The 24035-nt window shown below is 44.1% G+C and overlaps 1 protein-coding gene across 3 annotated transcripts in view; it reads right to left on the bottom strand.

Moving 5' to 3' along the window:
- Positions 1–9013: 9013 nt before the first annotated feature.
- The window catches only part of UST (uronyl 2-sulfotransferase), a 155276-nt gene continuing 140254 nt past the window's right edge, over positions 9014–24035 (bottom strand). The window contains exons 8-10 of one of the 3 annotated variants that reach the window (XM_065731785.1): positions 15613–15892; positions 9641–9700; positions 9014–9132 (exon numbers count right to left, since the gene is read on the bottom strand). In XM_065731785.1, the coding sequence (XP_065587857.1) occupies positions 9126–9132; positions 9641–9700; positions 15613–15892 (347 nt within the window). In that variant the 3' untranslated portion in view covers positions 9014–9125. Of the gene's footprint in view, positions 9133–9636; positions 9701–14967; positions 15893–24035 lie in introns of those variants that run through there. The other 2 variants (XM_065731793.1, XM_065731802.1) reach the window with 2 other exon arrangements.

Here is a 24035-nt window from a genome sequence, read left to right as displayed (position 1 = left end):
ATTTATGTCTATTTTTAATCTCTTCACACAGTGCTGATGCAGCAAAATCTCTGTTCTACAACATCCTGCCTAAGAGCTGAACTTTGCCAAGAAATTTCACACAACCACATGGAGAAATAGCCAGATATATCTCCAGCAGAAATGGATAAAGCCTTCTGCGTATTTTTGTGTGATTCAAAGGATTCTCTCTGACTCCATCTCCCACACGTACACCAGATCCAGAGAGGAAAAACCCTGAGCAGGTTGGCTGCCCGTCAGCACACCCTGATGCCTAAGCCCCCGGCACTGCAGTTCCTCACAATGAATAACAGCTTTAACTGCTCGGAATTGTGAAGAGCTTCCCTGTACCTGTCAGTTATTTTCCCCCTGCTGTGAATGACTGACCTCTCAAGCCATTAACTGTAGGTCTGCCCAGTTTTTCAGAAAGGGTCCACATGACTTCTCAACCCAAATCCAAAACCTGTGCACCTATCCTACGCTAATCTACATCGTAAACCATCCCAAAACAGGATCCCCAACACACTAAACAAATAGCAGGACTCATAAGAGCATTGCTTCTATATCTTAAAATTTAGATGCAAGTGAAATAACCCGTACCTGAGTTACAGCAATAGTGGCAGCTTACAGTGCCACGTAGAAGAGACCCACACAGTGCACACAAGTAACCTGTCTCTTTCCTCCCAGCAAAGCAGCTTTACTGAGTTCATACTGTGTATCTGGTGAAGATGAGGCTGAACCCCCCGAGCTATTTGGATCATCTGCCTCAATACATCTCAGCTATGCGATTCTTCTTGCCTGCTCCTGACAACAGAGTCTCTTTTGCTTGCTATCCTCACTTTGCTGCCACAGATAATTCTACATAGCTTTCAGATATCAGCTAGGGTAACCACGTCAGCTTCTCTGAAGTCACTTTTGCTAGTAGCTTGTCACAATTCAGTGGTGACAGGAAACTGAATTTCATCCCTGCACTCTGGAGCAAGTTAAAACACTATTTGATATTTAATGGGCCTTTGTTCTTTAACATGTAGCTGTTTACCATTGTATTTTGGCAGCTTCTTTGGAGACAGCAGCACAAGAGGCTTGTTTCCATGGAAGTCCAGAAGTCCAGGTTCCTGTTGCTTGTTTCTGCCACATGATGGAGAAGATGCTGCGGGGCCTTGTCATGCCTGGTTGAGTCCAACTCTCATTAGAAGCCCACGCTCTGAAGTCAGGAGCTGCTGCAAGTATCCATTCCCTTATTTCCAGACTACATACCAGCCTTTTTCCTCTATGCTTCTGGAAAGTATTCAGACTCCCTAATATATCACCTGTGTCTAAGAGCACTATTTTAAGCTGCACCCAGGTGATTCAGGCCTCCAGCAGCTGTCATGTTTGTAGAGAGGCTGGTGTAACAACTCTATGCCTCTTGTTTTGGATGCTTCTCTACCCAGCCCTCAACATCAAGGCAAACCTACTCACCTGTCTCTCTCCTACTGCCAATTATCTCCACCTGAGGTACACTGTGCTTCTTCCACCCCGCTCTGTTTGGGCAGATATGCTTTGCAGGATGTGCTGTCCAGTGGATAAGAAGGTTGAGCCTACCGTGCAACTGTTCCATCGAGTGGATCAGATGACAAGAAAGAAAAAAAAACATTCAGAGACCAGCACTCTGCAGAGACAGAACCACCGGCTGCCCAGGTTCTCTCTCCTGCCATTGCTGCACTCAGGGGCAGGCTGCCAAGTGCTAGAGCTACAGCCAAATGAGAGATGAAAGACAGGGGAGGATGAGAAGTAAGCACCCTACTTTTGCTCAGGGAAATCGATTCTGAGTATCCAGAGGCTGTGGAACATTTGCCTTTCAAAGGCCGAGGCGCTAGCACATTCATGCTTAAATTAGGCCCCATGACCATTTGCCAGACCTTGCCAATCATCTTTATGTTGGACCGACTTCTGGTTCAATAGCACTCTCTGAGGCCTAGCAGGCTCTCCTGGTGTCTCAGATGCTGGCAAGCTGCTGCTTAGTTCATCATGCAGTTGCTACATGCATGGAGGGAGAGATGAGTGCTGCTCTACTCAGATCCCATCTCACTTGCATTGCCATAGTCACACTGAGAAAGCTGCGAGCAAATCAAAACACCTTTCAGCTCAGCACAAATTGCTTTTGTTAACAGGCGATGTAGTCTTCCCACAATGTCTGAGCAAGAGACAATCCCCGCCGCAAATGCTTGGGTGTTGCCTCTGGAATTTGGAAGGATGAAATCATTACATGTCCTCCCACCCTCTCACTTTGAGGCATCTCTGACTGGGATCATATGATGCGGTTGCCTCCAATTAGACGGGACTGGGATCAGTGATTCAGGAGGTCATTTCCAGGCCTGCAGCCCTTAAATAGTATGGAAAGAGTTACTGTGAGGTCGCCACAGGAAGGCAATGTTAATTGTTAAAAATGGCTCAGGGTCTGGTAGTGTGCGAGGAGGGCAGGAGAGGGGAAGATCCAGGGCCCAGCTGTCACTTAATTCTGTTTGTGAATTTTGGCAAATCCTTAATCGTGCTGCCCTTGTACTCCCAGTGTGTTTGTCCCCTGGGAGCACTGGCTCTTCTTGGGCTCTGTGCGGTCCCGTGGGCTGTGCATGCCATTGACTCACTCTGGCTGCTGTCTCTCTGGCTCAGCACACGCTAGCCGTGTATTGAGTGACACAGCTTTCTGGCGCCCCTGGAAGTGGCTGCTGTGCAGTTTGTGTTATACAACTTTGTGTCACTCACCCCTGCCCTGAGAAGGATGTGCTTGTCACTCCCTTCCATCCCGGGAACGTCTCCAGGTGGGGTACAGCAGGCACTGCTGCACCTTCCGCTCCTCACGGCAGCTGCAGGTTCAGGAGTACACATCTTAGTGTGGTTGGGCAGGCTGCTTTAAGAGCCTTTACTCCTAAAAAAATCCAAAGTCAAGCACTCTAATTGACTACCGCAAAATAAAGCCCTTCTCTTCTTTCCCACATGCGTGTACAGTGTTAAATAACATCCTCTTGTCTAAACTGGGATGGATTCCTGCACACGTTGGGCACGCAGAGCCTCAGAAGAGCTTACTTGCGCATGGTATGTGGCCCAAAATATTTATGCGTAAATATGTTTATGTGGATGTGTTTATATTCACAAGTAATTAAACAGCAGCAAGGCATTTCACAGGCTTGCCCTGTCTCCAACAAATAAGTGCCTTTAATGTCCTAATGATGTACCAACTCAACGTTTACATCCCTTTTTATTTTCTGTGAAAGCGGTTGTCTGATGTTTGACAGCAGTACTTCCTGCTTCTTACCAGCGAGACCAACAACTGCCTTTCATTTCCTTAAAGAAGAAACCCACATTTGTACTCACTGAAGGCAAAGAATCTACAAAAAGTGTTTTCTGAGGAGTAATTTCTGGGCATGGTGTGATGCCAGTCTCCAGCCCTGATGCCAAAAACTGTTGTTCTGCAACTTATTAGTGTTAGTTCCTCCTTTGGCCTGCGGATCAGAGCACGTGTACTAATAACTCAGCAGAATAGTACATGTGGTAAGATATTCAGTAATACTCAGCTTTACCCATGCATTCCTTCTGCTCTGTTTTTGTACAGAGTTCCCCTTCTTCTTACAGTTAAGCCTGGACATATTTTTCTATTTTAAATTTTCCAATGATTTGTACAAGAGAGTATTAAATTGCTAAAGGGCATCTTAAGTATTACAGCTCTGTGAAACTTGAATGAAGCAATGCAAGTCTGGAACACATTTAATAAATCTGCAGCTTGATAAGCAAACTTTCTTTGCAAAATGTGACATTCCATTGCACTAATCAGCCACGTGAAAGACCTGCCGCTAATTCTGGTATTCTTCAACTTCCTCACCCAAGGACTCCAAGCAGCTGTGCCTCCCCCTTCTCTTGGCACCATCGAGTTCAAAATCATTTCCACATCCTTCGGCGGAAGGTGTGCTGGGTACTGCAGACCCTGTCGAGCTGTCTCCACGGCCTTGCTGTGTTCTATGTTTTCCACCCTTAGTTTCTTTTTCAACTGGCGAGTGAGGAGAGAGCACACTCAGCTCTGAGGAGGGCTCACAGTGAGTGCGTGGAAGCTGTAACAAGAAAACACCTATGTCAGTGGCTACAGGGGGAAGAGTTCAAACAGGGCCACCCAGAGTTGCTGGGGAAAGCATGGAGACTGGATAGATTTTTAATCTTTTTCTTTTCTCTTCTGTTTCTGTTATTTTATTTTTTTTTTGTCAGAGTGATCTTTAACTTAAGAAAATCACAGGTCGTCTTCAGGGTGATGCACCTCTTTAATTTCACCCAAAGAGGCACTGGCAGCTGGATTGGGCTCCACCAGGAAACACCCGTGAAACGTGAGATTGCTGCAGTGACTATGTGGGGTGGCGAGTCAGTTTTGAGGGACAAGAACACTTCTGGAGGGCTTCTGGTACACTCCAGGCCCTCGGGTGAAACAGATGCTGCTGTGCCTGCTCCTTGCACCTCCTGGTCCCAGGGTGCAGGATGCAGCCTGTGTGCAGGGCTCTGCGGTTACATTTATCATTACAACATGAATTCAGGAGGAAACTGTATGAAACCTATTCAAAGCAGACTTCACCCTTACAAGGAGTCTGTATAACCTCTCAGACCTGTTGATAACACAGCAAAGAAAGAACTCTAAGCATCTATGATGAAAACTTCTGCTTTCTCACATCATCCTTATTACAATCAGCACATCTTGCCTGGGATGGCCTTTGGACTTGCTCCTGATCCTAGGCCGACAGGGAAGGCAGAACACACACAGGCCACGTGGCTGCCATGCTCCTGCAAGCTGTGGCACTGGATTGCTCTCTGCACCTGGGGCAGGCTGGTGGGCTGAGTGATTCCTCAGTAAGGCTTAATTCCCATTCAACATCTTGTAAGAGCTTTACTGTAAGTGATGTGAAGAGAGACAGATGAAACACGCGTGCTCTGTTTTTGCAGCCTTCCAGCCAGCAGCGCTCCAGAAAACAGAAGTGCCTTTTGTCACAGAAATCCATCTCACAGGTGCTCAAGAGGCTGATGCTGTGGGGCTGGCAAGCTCTGGAAGTGTCCCTCACACCCCTGCACAGACATCTTTAGGTGAGTCAACATGATGGCTGCTGCCGGGGCGTGGCATGCATGATGCTGCTATGGCACAGGGCCTGCCAGCTGCCCTCACCCCCTGTCAGCCTGCCCATCCCTCCCGGCATCTGGACACTGCAGGCATCCAGCACCAAGGAGGAGAGGAACTGGGAGAAGCACAGATACAGGGGAGATGACGAGGCTGGTCGTGGCCTTTTATCCCGCAGGAGAGAAGGGCAAATGGCAATGGAAAGGCATAAGGTGCAGGGCTGACGGGTCCTTGAGCTCTGTGGGAGATAAGCTGGTGTGCTTCTCCTTTAACGTGAATGTACAGTAAATGGTCCCCGTGCTGTGTGCCAGAGGGACGGGACAGAAAAGGAAAGCCGGTCTGTGTGCAGAGGGCAAGCACTGTACTGACAGCGGGAGCGCAAGGCTCCTCATGCTTTTCTGATGACACGTTTCAACCCAGATCGAGCTCTTTAGGAGTGAGATGCCTCATGTGTCACTGCCCTCAAATCCTTGGCCTCCGCACTGAGGCTACCAACGAGAATGCCAGCTATGACGGTGGGTTTATTTTCACCAGACTGAATGGACTTCCCTCTCATTCCACAGAGAGCACGAGACAGCTGTAAGTCAGCAGCAGCTTTTCCTTGGAGAGGGGCCCGAGGGAGGCATAAGATTTAAACCACCTAATCTCTCCGTGCCCCTGCCCCGGGATCCACGTGCCATCCTGACCAAAATAAGTGACAGAGGGCTGCGGGCGGGCGCACCTCGCAACACCTCGGGGCTCTCGGTGCCCTCCACCGCCCCTGGTCCCTCTCCCTCTGCCCGCCCCGGCCTGCATCGCCGCGCCGGCGGCTCCCCCTAGTGCCCGCCGGGGTGGGGTGGGACGGCCGTACCTGCCCCGTGAGACACCCGCCTCCGGAGTCCTTTTTTCGCTTTCTCCCATTCCCGTGGGCCGCGGAGAGGTGTTATTAACAAACGCATTCTTTGAAAGCTCGACATGTGTTTTTGTGGAGCGTGAGCCCTGCGCTGATCGCATAGGCTGCTCAGCCGCCCTCGGGTTGGCTCCAGCACCTGAAAGCCAGTGAGGATTTAAGCAGCATCACCTGGACCCACTGCTAAGGCTTTGCAAGAAGTATGTCTGCAGCAGTGCTGGTGGCTGCTTCCTGTGAGCTCTGCTATGGCTGCCCAGCCTCTCAGTACCTGGATGGGGAGCACCTGTGCGCTGTGCCCTTCTGTGTCCTCCTCCCATACTGCACCATGGGCTGGCTGTCTAACTGCAGCATTGTGCAGCAGCCTTCCAGCCCGCTCCTGCTCCACCTGCGTTCTCCAGACTGCCATGTCCTGTAGTGGTGGCACCTCCACTTGGGCTCCTTTGTCCCTGGCCGGACAGCAGGAGCCATCACGCAGTCGCCCAGCCTGGAGTCCCTGCAAGTAATGTAGTGCTTCCCCAGGGCTCAGGCACCCCGAGCAGTTTTCAAGGCTCATCCACACATTTCTCTGCCAATTCTCCTCTCAAGAAATGCAAACAGGGATGGGAGCAATACTTTTTGACTCACTGGGCTAATAGCTTTTGGAAAAATAAAAAATTTGGTCTTGTTAGGCTTGCTGTATATTTTTTAATTTTTATTTATTTTATTTTATTTTATTTTATTTCTAATAGCAGGCTGTTTCATCTAAACCAAACCGGAGGGGAGGGCGGAAGGAAGAGTTAGCCCATTCTGGGCATCAAGGCATGCAGCCTGGTCCTCAGCAAAGAGGCTCCCATAGATTAGCGTGCACTGATCCCTCCACACAGTGTCATTTTTTGTCTCCTTCCAGGTGCTGGGAAGGGAAAGCAGAAGCCTGGGGCACAGTGGGTGCAGGGCATGTGCTGCTGGGGCTGGTGGGGGGCAGAGGGGCAAGCTCTCTTGCTTTCTTTGAATGAGGCCCTGGCTTTGCAGGCCACATGTGACTAAGACAACCATCACAAACATCTGAGCCCGAGAAGCCTGGCTCTGCCACGGCTATTGTGATCCACGTTATTCAGGAATTCTACAAAACGGCACCAATTCCCATAAAGTTTTGTGGAGTAGATAAATACTCTGCTCCAGCTCTCACAGCAAGGGAGAGGAAAGCTTCAAGCAATTGGGCCAGGCCACACAGCGATTCAGCAGCCGGCTGGGCCGCCAGCTGCGCGGGGCTCCTGAGGCAGCCGTGCTTCTATGTGTTTGCCTGCATCAGGGACAGTGTTATGACCAACTCACACCACAGCCTGGGGAAGGGACACCAGGGGACCACGTGCATTTTTTTTTAGGGAAGAAAGGGCCTGACCTCATTCACCTTAGCAAAGGATGCGGCTCTTCTAAAAAATGCTGATGGGCAGCTAAATGCACTTTCCTCGTTCACCCCCCTCCTCCCTGGATTTTCTGATTATTTGGTAGGTTTTCCTATCTACTTGGCACTTTCCTGTCTGTTTTGCAAAGCATTTAAAAGTTCTTAGCTTTGATCAGAGCTGGTCTTGGCCAAGGTTTTGCTGCTGCCTCTGTTCCCATTCCTGTGGTGAGAACAGAGAAATGGGGCAGTTCTCATACCATCTTCCTCACAGAAGCTGGCTGCCATCACACAAAAACACTGAAGGTTCCTCTGGGGTAATGATGGTACGAGCATGTGCAGGGTCACAGCAGGCTACAGAAGACTCCCTTTCCCCCAGGCAGAGAGGACATTTGCTTTCCTTTCTGAGAAGCCCAAAACTTTTTCTTTGACTCAAAAGACATTGTTTTGGAAAATCAGAGCTGACTACACCATAATTCCATCCCCTTCTCCCAGTTTTTGAGTGATAAGGCATGCATGATGCTGCTTGACACTGTGATATTTATAAAACAAAGCAGAGGTCAAATTTGCTGAGCAGTTTCCAAATTCCAGCAAGATTTATCACAAAGAGCCCCATGCACAAACCAAAGTGGCGTGACTGACAAGGGTGGGATTGTGGAGCCGCTTGAAAGCCCAGTTTCCAGCCAGCACCGATGGGCCACATCATGCTCTTGGGGGGCAAAACCTGCTGGGAAGCTTCAGCTATGTGGAGAATTCAGGCAGCTTTCACAGCGAAGTTTCTGGACAAGAGACCCCATTGTGAGGAGCTCAGTTTCATGCTTGAGGAGCTGCGCTGTCCTCCATCAGTGCAGTCCCGCATGAGGGGCAGCCTGGAGCTCAGCCCCATGCAGCAGGTCCCTTGCTGCCTTGCTCCTTCCCTGTGCCCTGGCCTCCCTGGAATAGAGGTGCTGCTGGGTCCCCCCTGCCAGCTTTCCATCCCAATAAGTGCAGGAAGAAAGGTTTTTCCCACAGCAAGCGCTGACAATTCCAACAGAAAGTTGTCCAAAGGAGATTAGGCAGAAGTGCCCACCAGATAGCTACAATTGTGAAAGTGGCTCCAGTCTCTCTCTCCCCCCAGACACCAGCCTCCAGGGCTGCTGCTGGCACCAAGTCTGTGCTCTCATCTGAGGGCTGGTGCTGCCAAGACCTGTTTGCACCCTGGTGCTCTCACCTGCCAGCACATTTCAGACTCCTGCCCTGAGCCAGAGGGGACAGATTTGACACGGTTAAGCCGCAGTTATTTCTACAGAAGCAGGCCATGTCTGGCCCCAGTACTCAGTGCAGAAACTGGATCTGGAGCAGAGGTGAAGGTGACACCTCCAGAACGGGCACCACCTCAGCATCCTTGCCCAGTATCACAGGTCAGAGCACAGCTCCACAAAGCACTCTGCAGCGGAGCAAGGATTACATCCACGTTTGTTCACTCATCCTGAAGGTGCTCCCAGAAGACACAGAGAAAACTTCCACAGAGCGGACTACTGGGGCAAGGCAGCAAGGCAGGGCTGGGCAAGATGAGGGACAAGCTCCAGGCCTGTCAGCGGGGAGGCACGCGGCCTGCATCCCGCCTGGCGGCTGACAGGCCTGTGGTGCTCCACACCAAGCCAGCGGCACAGGGAGCAGAGCGTGGCCCGTTGTCTCACTCCATGCTGGTGCTGGTGGCTGAATAGGAAGGCATTGCTTCATCTTCTGGGCTTCTAAGCACTGTTGGAAACAGAAGGAAAACAAAAACACAACAATTAAGACTACATATGCAAACAGATTTGATGACTTTTCAGGAAGGCTACATTTCGGGAGAAGAAGCAACCATATTGTTACAAATGACTACCAGACGCAACTTCATCCACCCACCCGTCCTCATATCTCTTATCACCACAGGATCACCTTTCCCAAACATACAGCTTATGTACAGCCATGCCATTTCTGCAGCTATCTGTTGGGTAATCAAATATGTAAGATAAGAAACAACCATTGTCCCAAAAGGACATAAACATTTGCTTAACAGCTGAAAAGTCTTTCACATTTAGGCTGTTAGCTGAGAAGTCTGCAACTTTTAGGAAAAAAGATAAGTAAACCAAAAAATTCCATGGTACTTGTTTTGCTTTCTGAATTCCTGCATTAGAAAGAAGGTTCAAGGGCTAAGACAATTGACTAAATTATCATCGGTGTTTTCCTCACAACCTTCCTGTGCTATGTTGGGAATATCACTTACCCACTGGCTGTATCCATTCCCAATGTATGAAATGGGGATAACAGCACTTCTTTACCTCCACTGTGGATCAAAAAGATAAAGTCGTTAATCATTTTCCAAGATGCTCAGACCATATGGTTAATGCAGAAATACCTTACACAGACAGTCTTTGGGAAATATACTGACAAGATCTATCGCTTGCTCGAACACAAAACAAATGGAGAATATCAAACAGGAATGGCTTGCAGCTCTCCATGGATGCACAGGTGCCTCACTGTCACTTCTTCAGCAAATCTCTCCAGGGTGATCTTACGGATCTTTTCTTCTTTTGGGAGTAAGTGAAGAGAACAACAACCATACAGTTGATCTCCTTTCCCTACTTCTCATCACACAAGCTAGTCAGGAGGCTTCTAATGGAGAAACCTCCATGTACCACGGGAAGCCATGCTCTTGACTTGCTCTTTATCTGGCACAGACTGTAACAGCCTTTGCATCTTTCCTGCACCTGAACTGGAAACAACTGTGACTTCAAAACTGGGAGATGTCACTGGCCTTTGCTATCTGACAGCACTCCCATGAGCCCTCACATTACCTACAGCCTCCTGTACTGTCCTGTCATCCAAAAAGTGCAGTAATACTTTCCTCTGTGGCAACACTTCACTGATGCACATTCATTTCACTCAGCTTACTGGCAGCTTGGAGAGTTTTGCTGAAGGGTGAAATCTTTGTATCGGATCGGTTCCTGCACATCAGATACAGGTATAGGCTATGGGCTCATACTCTCCCAAGCATTTTTAGGTAAAGTAGCAACCCAGAAATGAATAGAAAAAGCCAAAAGCATGCTGACTGAATACAAAACACATCTGAATAAGCATTTCATTTTGAGCCATGGTCTCAAGTTTTCCAGATAGCCCAAGATATATAAGGAGAGTGAGCATTCTGTGTGACACTTCAGCTGGATGCTCTATATCATCCTAGCATTTAGACTGCTATTCTTAACTCTGAACAACATTGCCTCCATCTACTGCTGATCTCTGCTTTTCACAGCAGATTCTTCCACAGTCTAGCAGGCTTCTTTGCTATTCTCCCTTCTGCTCATCAGGTACCAGGATGGGAACTAAAGGATGGTGAAAGTCTGAATAAAACACACTCCTACCATGCCTGGCTGACACCGGTGTTATTACTTACCCGTAGATGACAGCTAACTTCGACTACAATCAGTTAAATGTAAAAACAGACTTGCATTCCTCCTTTATGCACTCAGAAAAGGAAATCCACATGTTTATACTCAAAATCCACATCTAAATATACCATTGGTCAAACCTTACCATTTAATGGTGCCTGAAAGGCCAAATACTTATTTGCAGAAAATCTCCCCCATTCCCAACCCACTGTTGCCCTTGGAGCAACCTCCCTCCTTACCTCCAGACTCCAGACACGTGCAGCCCCACACACCACTGCCATGACACAAGTCACTATGGCACACCCGTGCTTCCACAGCACACACCTATTTCCAAAAGCTTTTAACTTATCTTTGAAGTTCACTTCACACTGCAGTGCAGTTTCTGGACAAACTGATGAAAAATTATGAGAATTTTTTGGTTGCAAGAAGAGACATTAGCAGCTAGTTTATGCTGGCTGAGGAACTGAGATGAAGCTTTCAACCATCAAATTAACATCCCTTCCACCTACTTCTAACACCTTGCATTTTTTTTCCCCAGTGGCTCTTTCTCACTGAGCTGTCTTCCTGCACACTCTGCACCGTAATTCTGTGCACCTAGGCAGAGCCTGACTTTGCAAACACTCTGCAGAGATGCTGTGGTGTAACAGCACAAGTGGCCCCAGCAATGCTACCAGTGGTAAGCGGGCATGTTCGAGCCTTGGCAAAACATCTTCCATTCGAGCCTGCTGGCAGTAACTTATATGTAGTGCTCAGTTCTACCTCTGGTCTTGGCTCATGTGAACAGATAGATTGTCAAGGTTTTATGTTTGCTCAAATCTTTGCAATAAAAGCTGATTCCTTAAAAATAAAAGAGAAAGAATGCTGTGGTATTGTATTACAGTCTTCTAGCTCTCGAAAATGTTGCTGCTGTTGTTTTAGGCAGTGGTCTAATGTCACAGATGTTCCCTCTCTTAAAATGGAGGAAAAGATCAGAGCGCTGTTACCCTTAACTGTGAATTACATAGCTTTATTTTTTTAATAAGATGGAGAGTTCTATTCTTTGGCAGACCACGCTTTTCAGTTTGATAAAGAGCATCCAAGTTGGCATGCGGTGTGTGGTTTCCTTTGTTAGTCAAAAAATGTACCTTTATATTAAATATTTTTATTTATTGCATCAAATATGGAAAGGAGGAGATTTCAATGGCTGATATCCACAGTGCTGGTCTCCAATGTTTAAAATCTGTAACTCCATGTCTTGCTGATACTACGTACCATTGCATTTTACATTCAAACAATTCATCAGAAATGTACAGTGGTAAAGAATCACTTACAAATTGAAACACCTCAAATATATTCGTGATTTCACGTATGCTGAGCTCTGCTGAGGTACTTCTCTACATATAGAGAACATTTTGCACACTCTGAATTAGCCATACACCATCCAAACAATGCATGTGGAAGAGAAGTAAACTAAAGGGGAACAAAAAATGCACCATTTGTCACTGTAATTGAAACTTAAAACTAAAATTTATTTTTTCCAGAATGCTGCTTTTTAACAATGTTTGATTCTCTCTTTGGTGTGAATGAGCTGATATCCACTCACATTATAGCATTGCTTAGGACTTCTGCAGCTTTTCAGCCTGACAAGTACGATGCTGTATGGGGACCAAGCTGTTTCCTTTCTACATAAGGCCTTCCTACTTAGCAGCCATAAAGCAGATGACACAAGGTATCCTGGGGAATGTACTGTATATATTTCAGATGAGCAAAATAATTTCACTTTCAATCTCACATTTCCAGACATTTGGGACACAGAAAATAACCCAGGAACAACCGGCTCCAACCTCTCTGCTAAAGTTCTACCTTTAGATAATAGGCTACAATTGTATGAAGTCCTGTTCCATCGGGGGCCATTCCACACGTCCCCACAGCCAGTACACCCAGGCAAGGAAACTAGTGCAAGCAAGCAGACTATGGCGCTAAGAAGGAACGTACAAGTTTTATTTTTAACCATCGCTGGGCTTAAAAATAGAGAATCATATGGCTTATTTATATTTCAGGAGATGGTAGTGAATAAGTTAAGGAATATTTCATCCCAAAACATACTTGCTTTCATTTATAGCTAAGCTGAAGTTATACATATATTTTCTTATTTTCATAAATGTCAAGCACCCACCTTTTTCCCCCAGTAAAGACAAGTACATGCATGGCACTTCCTACAAAGCTGTCATGGGCTAAAGGATTATAAACAACTTTTTTTTTTTTTGAATAAGAAACATGAATCAGATCAAAATATAATCTTTTAAATCAACATCTTCCTGAGCAACTTAAAATTTGGAATGCATTGAAAAGTTTCAATAAATAAGTCAAAGATGAGCCAGCTTCAAACGTACCTTTTAACAATTAACGTATAATGTGTTTAATGACAGACAAGTAAGCTGTAGGATCAGGAATTTTAGATGCCGTGTGCCCCTTTATGAAGTACCATTCAAGAAGGAGAGGCCAGGTTAATTGTTATGAAAAATACAACAACATTAAAACCTAGCAAGTAAATTGTTTAACAGTGTTTGTATTTAGATTATAAGTAGTGATGGCTGAAGATGCCATTAAATAAACAGATAAAAATAGACCTAACAGTAAGCGGCAGTGAACTTGCAGGAATGTGTTAAGTGACTGATTATTCTGTTACAGTGTTGGCAAAAAGTGTCAAATGGAACTTCTGAGAGGTGAGAATATTAATTTTCTTTCCAAAATATAACAATTCCACAGTGTGTAAACTAATCATTACTCTTTCAATGTAATTTCATAGAAACCACTTAAAATATACAATGCAGCAGATTCATATTTTAGCTAATAGGTTAGTCGTTATCCATGCCACTTTCAGCTTCTTTAACGTACTCCCTTACGGTAGCATATTCCTACCACCAACATGGGATGTTAACAGATGAGAACAGAGTTTTCTATGCAGTGTTTTCTGTAAATAAACACCTTTTCTTAACATGACTATACTTCTTTATTTTTGTTCATTGTATGTAGGTACAGTAAAGACTGACTGGTGATGGAGACAGGTCATAATTGGTATTGGCTCTCAGCAGGATCGTGGCAGAGGAATCCCTTGAAAAAACACATCTGAGCTTAGCCTGAGTTTATAAGCTTCGTCCATCACAAAATAACTTTTGCCTGTTAGTTCACACTGAAGGATGACCTCGCAGACAGAAGTCACACTGCTGTAGAACAGCTGTAGAATAGGAAGACAAAATTACCCAGCAGATGTTTGAGAAGACATGAGTGAGTTACACAGGAGCCTTACTCCTGAAGTGTTACTTGAATGGGATTCGTCTGAGCAAGGAGCTGCTTTCCTGTGCTCTGGAACAGGAGCTTACTGCTATTATCTTCTATTGTTTAGCTTCCTCTGAACCAAAGCGTGCATAAAAGGCTAAGGCCTCATTGAGAAACCCTAGCACTACTGGGCTCAGCCCATTGATGTCGATTCTGTGCTACCAGCCCAGATGTTGAGCACTCACCAAGCTGCTCATCACCAGGAGCCCCAGGACACATATCTCAAAGATGCTGCATGTGGGAGCTACCCCCATTTCCGATCCCAGCCTCCACTTCCTACTGCCTGATAGTACTAGTTGCAGTGACCAACAAGGGCAGACTTTCACAGTACATCTCACAACAATGCATCACTGAGCTGACAGTTTTACAAAGCATGGCTTCTTCTTCTCTTTGTTTTATCATTCTGAAGTATTTCAACTAGAGAAGCTCTGTGTATCTTTACTGTTAATTTTACTTCTAGCCATACTAAAAGCAAATGCTTGTAGGGCCAGCTATGCTCTGCTTCATACAAGAACAATTAAATTCTGTGACCACAGAAACAATGCTTATGCTGAATCACAGCTCCATCTCTCTTAATCTTTTTTTCACTAAATGCCATTTTTTAAAATTCAATATCTCTTTGGATTTCTGGTCCATAACAAAAATAAAAATCTCTAAATACTCTTCCTGAACATAAAAGCCATAGACTGCATCTTTTCCTTCCGAGGCTAATAGAATTGTACTTAACTGCAAGAAATAGAACTCCAGTTTACATCACCTGTCCCAACTCTTCAGATTCTTCGTTCATTCTTGCCATTCACTGACTTGGTAACGTTTTTACTGTATGAATTACAGTAAAAATATAAGGAGAGCTTACTAAAAATATCTAACTTCTGTAACTCGCCTTGTGTCTACTCACATTGATTTGCCAGAATAGTAGACTCACTCCTCCCACACTGGGAAATTCAGAAGCCACTATCTAACCCAGACTTCAGCCTGTTATCCTGAGATATGAACACATGGCAAAGGCTCTGACTGCACCACTGGAGTGAATACCAGTGCTCCCGGGGCACACAGAGGCACCCTTCCCAAATGGCTCACTGCCTTCTCATTTCCGGTAGTTAATGCCTCAGTACTATGCAGTGACGACTTGCTTCTGGAGAAAGAGAGAGATGAAAATCTGTAAAACTCACTTTGCAATACTGCTTGATATATTTCACGTTTTGCAGATGCTAAGAGGACTGTGGTGTACTCCAAAAGTTATTTTGTGATAGACAACAGATAATTCTCTCTTGAAATACACTATAGCAAGAAATCTTTGGAGCCAACATAGTAACATCAATCCCACAAAACCCCATTGCCCCAACATGTGGGAACACTGTATTTCATTCTGTTTTAAATGCTGCTGCGCATTAACTCAGTTCCTTAAAGAATTACTTTTAATAATAATTAAAAATCTTAAGAAAGCTTGAGGGGTCACCAGAAGAGAAAAGATAGCTCTTCCATCCATCACCTTTTATAGATATCCTCTAGCCACTTTTCGTCATCTTCTTCCTCATCGTCTATTGGTTCCTCTGTTTCCAGGGGAGAAGGAATGAAGAACTCAGGTCTGTGACGTGGTTTCCTGATGTGAGACTTCAGTCCAAATTTGCGCTTTAGGAGGTGGAACTGTTCTTTGACATAGTAATAAAACTCATATTCATATCTCATACGTTGGTAGAGGATCTGTATTGCTTCTGGAGAGGGGACGGTCTTTTTCACTGTCACAGTCAGATTGCCAAGTTTCCTATGTTCTGTAAAGAAAACAAGCAACATGGCAGGTTCTGATTAATGAGACCACACGTTGACTTTTTTCTTTGGTTAACTTTAAGGCATGGCCGTTGTGTTACTAGTAGAAATGACCTCAATCTGCCTCCTTCATAATGTAAATATTTTTATTTATTTGAAGTTAGACTTTAGATGTTTAAATATGGCTAGTTCACACATAACATTTGGCACTGCAGTCAGAATCAGAGAATCACTGAATATGCTGCATTGGAAGGGACCTGCAAGGATCATGGGCTCCACACAGGACCACCCAAAATCAAACTCTGCATCTCAGAGCGCTGTCCAAACACTCCTTGAACTCCTGAAGACTGGGCAGCCTGTTCCATGCCCACTGCCTTCTGGTGCAGAACCTTTACCAAACCCCCAGCCGTCCCTCCCCTGACACAGCTCCATGCTGTTCCCCCGGGCCCTGTCACCATCACCAGAGAGCAGAGCTCAGCACAGCCCCTCCACTCCCCTCACAAGGAGCTACAGCTGTCATGAGGCCTTCCCTCAGCTCCTCTGCTCTGGGCCAGACAGACCAAGGGACTTCAGCTGCTCACCACACATCCTGGCCTTCAGACCATCTTTGACCTTCACCGTCTTCGAAGCCCTCCTTTGGACACTCTCTAATAGTTTAATGTCCTTCTTAAACTGTGGCATGCAAACCTGCAGAGCAGAGAGGACAACCACTTTCCTCACCTGCTGGCAGTGGTAGCCCTACTGCACCCCAGGGTACAGTTGGCCCTTCTGGCTGCTACAGCTTACTGCTGGCTCATGTTCAGCTTGCTGCTAACCAGAACTCCTTGATCTCTTCCTAGGTCTGTGGGAAGTCACTGAGGATCTTAACTGGTGAAGGAATATGGAAATGGGAACGTACTTCATATGGACTAAGCAGCTCTGACTCGTTGGAGGAATTCAAGAGAATTTGTCTACTAGGCCTTACAAATAAAAAAGAAGAAAGCAGACTGTGAAAAACATTTTTCAGACTAGACTCTGCTACATTAGGTGGTACAGAGAAAAGGAAAGAAAATACATTGTACAATTTCAGCAACAACAGCAGTGTCAACAAAACACACCTGTAGGCCAGACTCAGATTACCATGCCCAACCTCATGTTCCCAAGTGCACCAATTCCAGTGTGTAATGGTTTTGGCTGGGATAGAGTTCATTTTCTTCAGAGGAGCTGATATGATGCTGTGTTTTTTGGATTTGTGATATAAATGTGTTGCTAACACACCAAAGTTTCAGATGTTATTGAGCAGTGCTTGTCTTTAACGAAAGGCAAAACTATTTATCTCAACAAGCAATACAAGATGTCCACCTAGCAAACGCAGCACCAATGATCTCCAGACAGGAAGTACATGTTACACAGGAAAAATATGATAAGGAAGAGAGCAGCTTTGTGAACAAGAAATTATTTTCCTCCATTTTATAAGATTAATGCTCATATTGCTTAGGGTGTCTACATCTACAAACACATTCTATTTTTCAGACAATGGGCACACATTTTCCTACTTCAGAGTAAAGACAAACTAAAGAAAAACAACCGAAAGCTGATCATTTAATAATACTACACAAGACAGCAAGTGCTGCTGGGCTGAACATTCTGCTTTTCAATTGGTTTTATTGGTGAACACGTTTGGTACAGAAGAAAAACATTGCATCTGCAAGAGTTATTTTTTCCCTCATTTTCACTTAACCAATTACAGCAGGGTAATTTGTAATGTTGGAAGGATATGATACAAAAAGAGAACAGTTGACTAGCTTACCAAAGTTCATGCTGCTGTAAGTCACAAAAAACGATATGAAAATTAATTTTAATTTGCATTTGCACTTTTAATTTATTCTCTAAAGGAAGAATTTTTTTAATTAGTTTCTAACAACTAAAACATGCTGTTCTGTAATTGAATGGTGTTTTTTAAACCAAACTTCTTGATTTTTAACACTGAGATCTCCATCTTTACTCATATACCTAAATAATTAGATAACCTAGTATATATAATTCTTTGTTCTTTTATTACACTAGTAACATTGACATATGCTGTGTACTTACAGAATGTTCACAGATTATCAATTTGTACAGTTTCAGTTAGAAAGGAATAAAATCATTAAAATATACAAAAATTAAATTTAAGAACAATTTAAGAGGTGATCTTTTATATGCTGTCCAGATTTAAAAAAAGTGTAAAATGGAAAAAGCACTACCTATGCCCATAGATTGAAAAACACTAATAAAAGTCTTATCTTCTAAAATTCTTAATTAGTTGTTCGAGTTGTTGCTGATGGGCATTATACAAATATGCTGAAGGAAGGATGCTGTACTCAGTTTGTCCTTGGGTGAGAAGACCAGAGCCACCTTACAATGATTTAGCACTTGAAGAAATTCCTCATTCTGATGCTTGGTTGGCAGCTTCCACCAGCTTTGCAGTCAGGTTTTTTTTTTTTTAACAAACTCAGCAGCAAATACACGCTACTAAATATTTCATTTATTAAGTCTAAGCATTTACAGCACTTGCCAACTGCATTTTTATTTTACACAGGTTATTTATGTTACAGAAAACTCCTTTTACATCGCTGGAAAAAGCTCTTTATTTATACGATCCCTCCAGGACTCTAACTGGGAAAAGCCACTTCTGAAGGCCCCAAGCTCCCTTTGGTGGCTGCTCCCTCCAGCAGAGAGAAGCACTTGTGTTTGGCTTAGGAGTGCTGCCAATAATGACAGGCTGAAAGGTGCTGGGCTGTCTCCCTGAGGGTGACTGGCTTGGGCAGGACTAGCCACAGGGTGGCTTTCTGGTGTTGTGCCAGGCAGTGGCCAGGTACTCTGTGTCACCCTTGGGGCTGGTACTGCCAGGGCAGAACAAGCAAGCAGCTTGCTGCAATCGTGAGCTGAATATGCCTGGGCTTTGCACATGCAATAGACATGAAACACAGGATCCCTACATATATGTAATTATTCTTTGCTATATGCTTGTACACATGTGCATATATCTATACAGACAGAAAAACACACATTCTGAAAGGCTACAGGAGCAACATATAATTCTTTGTTTCTTTTGCTTTGCCTCTCAGTAGCTATCAGCAGCTGCCGCACTGCAAACACTGCTTGTCAGAAGGGACTGTGCCTGCCTCAGGCTCAGCATTTTGATAAAACAAGCCAACTTCACTTTTTTTTTTTTACACTTTTAGATTGATTTCTAACTTTAAGTGCTCTTGAAACGTTCTTCAATACAAATAAGAACGAAATCACAGAACTGCCCCTTGAAATTGCTTTAACACCTCTCCTCCTCATCGTGTAAGCAAGATGGAAAAATTATGCAGATTTGGCTTGAAGCCAAAATAACAGTCTGCATATGCTACATAAACCGAGCTGTCCCACTGAAGGACCCCACTTTATGACCTTTGAGATGGCTAACTACATGGAGGGCGGCAAACTACAGCATTTACTTTTTTGGGTCATTAAAAAAAAAACAAAAACAGTGTGTTTTTTTGGCATTCTTTTGAATTACTAAAAAGAATTCACCACACAGGAACTGAACCTCCCAGTACAGCCTGCTCAAGCCTTGAATTAACACGATCAAGGCTACATTGATACGCAGACATGGGTGAAGGAAATTAAATTCTTCTGGGTTATCAGGTGATTAACATTTACCACCACTTTCTCAACTCTTGCTTTTTTTTTTTCTCTCTGAATTCAGAAATCTGTGTTACTGTTACTCACTGCAGTAATCCAAGCCAAAGGAAAAGGAGGTTTTAATTTATTTATTTACATTTTGTGGCTTGAAAAACCTTGGATTGCCGTATTTAGACAAAATGATCCTAAAGATGACCTCAAAAGAGAGTTTATAAGATATGCCTTCTCCTGTACCATGGCGCACAGTTGCTCCCAGGCTGAGGGTGAGTGCAGTAGTGCTTGTCCACACAAAGTCAAGGGCGGAAAACCCTGCCCTGAGCCTTGATGCTTGAGGGCCGTGTGAACATGATGGCTGTCAAAGATAGAGTAAGCTCATTTCCTGCAGCCAGGCAGGGAGGCCCCACATCTCAGTCCCACACTGTAGAGCAGCAGCACATACCTATTGCTCCGTGGTTGTCAATGGAAATAAAGGTACATCACTGAAGTTAGATGTGATGTATGGATCAGTTAAGGCCTCTGCTTGACACATCACTCAAGGGATCAGCGAGGCACTAAAATGGGACTCTGATGGCTGAAATTATGTTCCTTCAGATTATTTCACTGCAGCTCAGCAAAAAAAAAAAAAAAAAAATTCAGGCCAAGTTCACTGGTTTTTCAAACTTGAACTTTTCAGCTGAGCTCTTGAATGGCATCAGAGAAAGGATGTTTTTGGGAGAGCAGAGGAAATGCTGCTGTTTGGCTTGCAGGCTGCCCTTCCAACAGTGCCAGGGATGGGCAGAGCAGATAGACTGCACACCTGGGTTGCACTGCACAGCACCAGGGCTTCTTGTAGTCACTGCCTGAGACAACACATACTGAGAAACAAATCCCATGAAAAAGTTAAGTGGTGACCTGTCCCACAGCATCTCCTAGCTCTGTCTGAAATATTCTGGCTCCTACCTATTAACCTTCTTACTGCTTTTATGCACTGGGGAATGGAAATAGAAGTTAACTTTCTTTTTCTCAGTTGTTCACATTAACAAAATAAGGTATAAGATTTAACATTTATGTAAAGATTAAATGTTTGTGTGTGTGTATTGAGAACAGTTCTGCGAGGCTCACAAGTAATGCCCGCCTTTTTTTAACATTTATATCTTAAATTACTGTGTTTCTGTCATGATGGCAGACAACTCTTAACTCCAGAGAGTTGGAAGGAAATCTCAAGCACATCTCTTAATTGTCAGATATGCGTAGGTGCCTCTGAAGGAGAGATATCTTATAGCAGGAACACCCAGAACTTCAGAGACCTGCAGTTCTAGGCAAAACTGATGTCCTGTTTATCAAACAGAGATCTTGGGAGCAACTACACAAGACTGTAATTAGTGCAGACATTGCAAAATGATGGCAATGACAGAGTCTGAACTAGATGAGACAGTTAAAGCAATTCTCTCTCTACTCTGTTACAACTTCACTGAATTAAGAAACCAGAGGGAACAATAACATTGCTCTTAATCTAATATAATTTCATTATTAATGTTAACATAGACAAACCATAGGGAACTCACAGCAGAGAAAATGGAGGGAAGCCAAAAAAGAGCTGAAGGCACATAATCAATTACTAATGCTGATGGATGTAAATGGCAAGGAGGCATGGCAGCAAATGACAACGAAAGGGGAAGGGAAAGGGGAAAGGAAAATGTCAGCAATAAATGTAAGATTAAACACTCTGGATCAGTAAGATTGAAAATAACAGAAAAAACATCTTCCTGTAGTGTGGAAGTAACGTGTATTGAGAACACGCTGCAGAGGTAAACACTGCACTGGCCTGGCTGTGAACCGGACAGTGTAACAGTGATACATATCCTACAGTACTCCGAAATACTACTTAAGCTTCTAAAGGCATTATTTCACTATTACGAAACACTTGCCTTACAGCATATACAGCAACACAAATATATATCTCTCTCCATGTTTTTTTAAACAGCTACCACTCTCTGAGGTCTCTTCTCCAGCCAGGAAGTATTTATCATGCAGTTTCCAACTTTCCTCTTGGAAACTTTTCACAGTATCATGCTTTTGTCTCCACTAGTTCAAAGCTATGGATGCAACAATGGAGTTTTCCTGCTGCATAGGACATCTCAGCTAACTTGCCAGTATAGCGAACTGCCTCTGATGCTGCTCAAGACGGGGAAACGTGCTGTATCTCACACACGATCAGATAACAAATCTCAACAGGCTCTTCTAAGAGACTCCTTTTATTTGCTGCAATTTATGCATTGCATTCCCAGTTAAGATAAGCTAACACTGAAAAGAAAGAAACAAAACAAAAAAAGCTGAAAATGAACCCCATTGGTATGCGAATGTGGTCAGGTACTTCTACGGCTGTTTAGCAACTTGTGTGCTGAACGAAACAGAGGTGGAGGTGCCAAAACCAAAGTCATCTGCAGAGGAAATGCCAGGATTCTCTAGTTCAAGTTGCTGAGAGAATTGCTAGGTTTGCAGTCCATATGAAATTTCTAATGTATCTTTTATAGCTGTATAAGTATTACTGAATGGATCCAGTCAACCTGACAAAACCACAATCTAAAAATAGATTCTTACAGATCACTCGTGAACAGCACTACATAGTAAGTTAAGCAGACACTACTATTATTCCTCTTTTTATTTTTATATTTTTTCAGAAGGAAGAGAAATTTGCAGCGACAAATTGATCTGCGCGCTTGAGCAGGAAAAGCTATACCACAGATAGGCCGTGCAGAAAATCTTCAAACAGAAATACAGCCTGGGATTTAAGAATCTTGAGCATGCATCTCATCTTTGTGCTTCAAGTCACTGCAGAGCACTACCTGTGATTCACGTTTGCAAAAGAGAAGCTGTAGAAGAGGCATGCTCTGCAAGTTTACAATGTCTACATGGGATCGGGTGACGTGGAGGTGTCTTTACTTCCATATATAGTATTGATGAGTGCAACCCTGGCATATAGCATTCAGCTTTGTAACCGCATCCTAAATCAGACAGGATATAAGAAGAGCCTCAGAATGAATATCAGGGTTGGAAGGAACACTTTAGAGAAAGAAGATATGTTTGGTCAGCTCTGTTTAGCTGTTCACCAAAAAAAGATTGAGAAGTGACTTGCTTATAGCACACATGTACTTTAATGGTAAGAACGCTACAGATACTGAAGAGCTGGTAGCTGAAGCCAGAGTTTTAGTGGAGAAGGTGATTAATCACTAGAATCAAATGAACAAAGAAATCGGTTGATTTGCTACCACTTGGTATTTGACATCAGAACTGACTGACTTAACCAATTCAAGTTGATCTCTGTGCAGAAGTAGGAGAAATTGTGTGGCCAAGAAGAGGACAAGCTAAGTGATCCAATGGTCCATTGAAGTCTTCTACAGCTGCACATTGCAGTCTTGAACATCTCAGCTTCCAAGCCACTTGTGAAAGCTTTTTTGTCAGGCCCTCTGAGATACCTAAGTGAATGCCATTTTGTGAAGAAGTTTTAACACCTCATTTACTACCAGTTCCTGCCATTGGCTCTTTAAAGCCCAGTGGTCACCACCCAGCAACATAAAGTCCTAAAGGAATGTGATACAACACTAGATTAAAATAGAAGTTTGAGCAAATGATCTTAAAAATTAATTTTTATATATTACTTATTAATATTACTGTTTATTGCTTTGTATGAGAATAATCACTGAAATGAAAAAACAGAACAAAAATACACATACGAACTATAACAAAAGTAATACCCAGTAATAAAATTTAAGCATTACCAAGGTAAAACCAGTACTTATGTGGTATAATAGAGCCGGAAGAGATATGTTACCATAATGAAAATGGCTATTAAAGTGCAGAAAAAAAAGAAGGTATCAGTTCTCTTCTCCCACGTGAGAAACTTACTGGCTCTAAGATTTTCTCCTTTGTCTCCACACAGAAAACTCAAAAGCCCAGGAACTGCTTTACATCTGATTATTAAAAGCTAAAGAAGGTCAAGAGAAAATTCTCTCTTTTCCCCTTTGTTCCTTTTGTGTATAATGAGCAACTGCAGGCGGCCAGGGGCTGAAGCACTGGTGAAAAAAGAAGAATGCTACAAGAGCAGAAACAACACACTGTTCCTTTCAAGTTCACCCCCCTCCTGGCCCACAGCCCGCCTGCCTTGGCCAGCTGCCAGGGTATCGGGACAAAGGCTTCCTCCTCAGGCCAAAACCGAGGAAAAGGGTCCGTTGTTTAACCCAGGCAGACTGGTTTCAGCAAGAGAAAAAAGACTGAAAATAAGGGGAATTATATTAACTGAAGGTCCTGAGAGAGAAGAGTAATCTCCTAGTGTGGCTAATGCAATTCTCACCCCATGCCTTTCCCAAAGAGGGAACTGTCTTGACTCACTACCTCTCAGACTAGAAGGCGAAGTGAAATGTTTCAGCATAGCTAAAGCTATGAGGCTGACGAAGTCTTTGTGTCCCCTTGGGTTATTACAAATCAGAAAAAACAATGCCATCTTTCTTCTTTACAGGA

This window comes from Cyrtonyx montezumae, unplaced genomic scaffold (assembly GCF_038088225.1).
Source record: "Cyrtonyx montezumae isolate F1298 unplaced genomic scaffold, pur_monq_1.0 scaffold_0, whole genome shotgun sequence".
Taxonomy (NCBI): Eukaryota; Metazoa; Chordata; class Aves; order Galliformes; family Odontophoridae; genus Cyrtonyx; species Cyrtonyx montezumae.
Note: the sequence above shows the minus strand (reverse complement) of the source record. Positions and strands in the feature narration are given on the sequence as shown.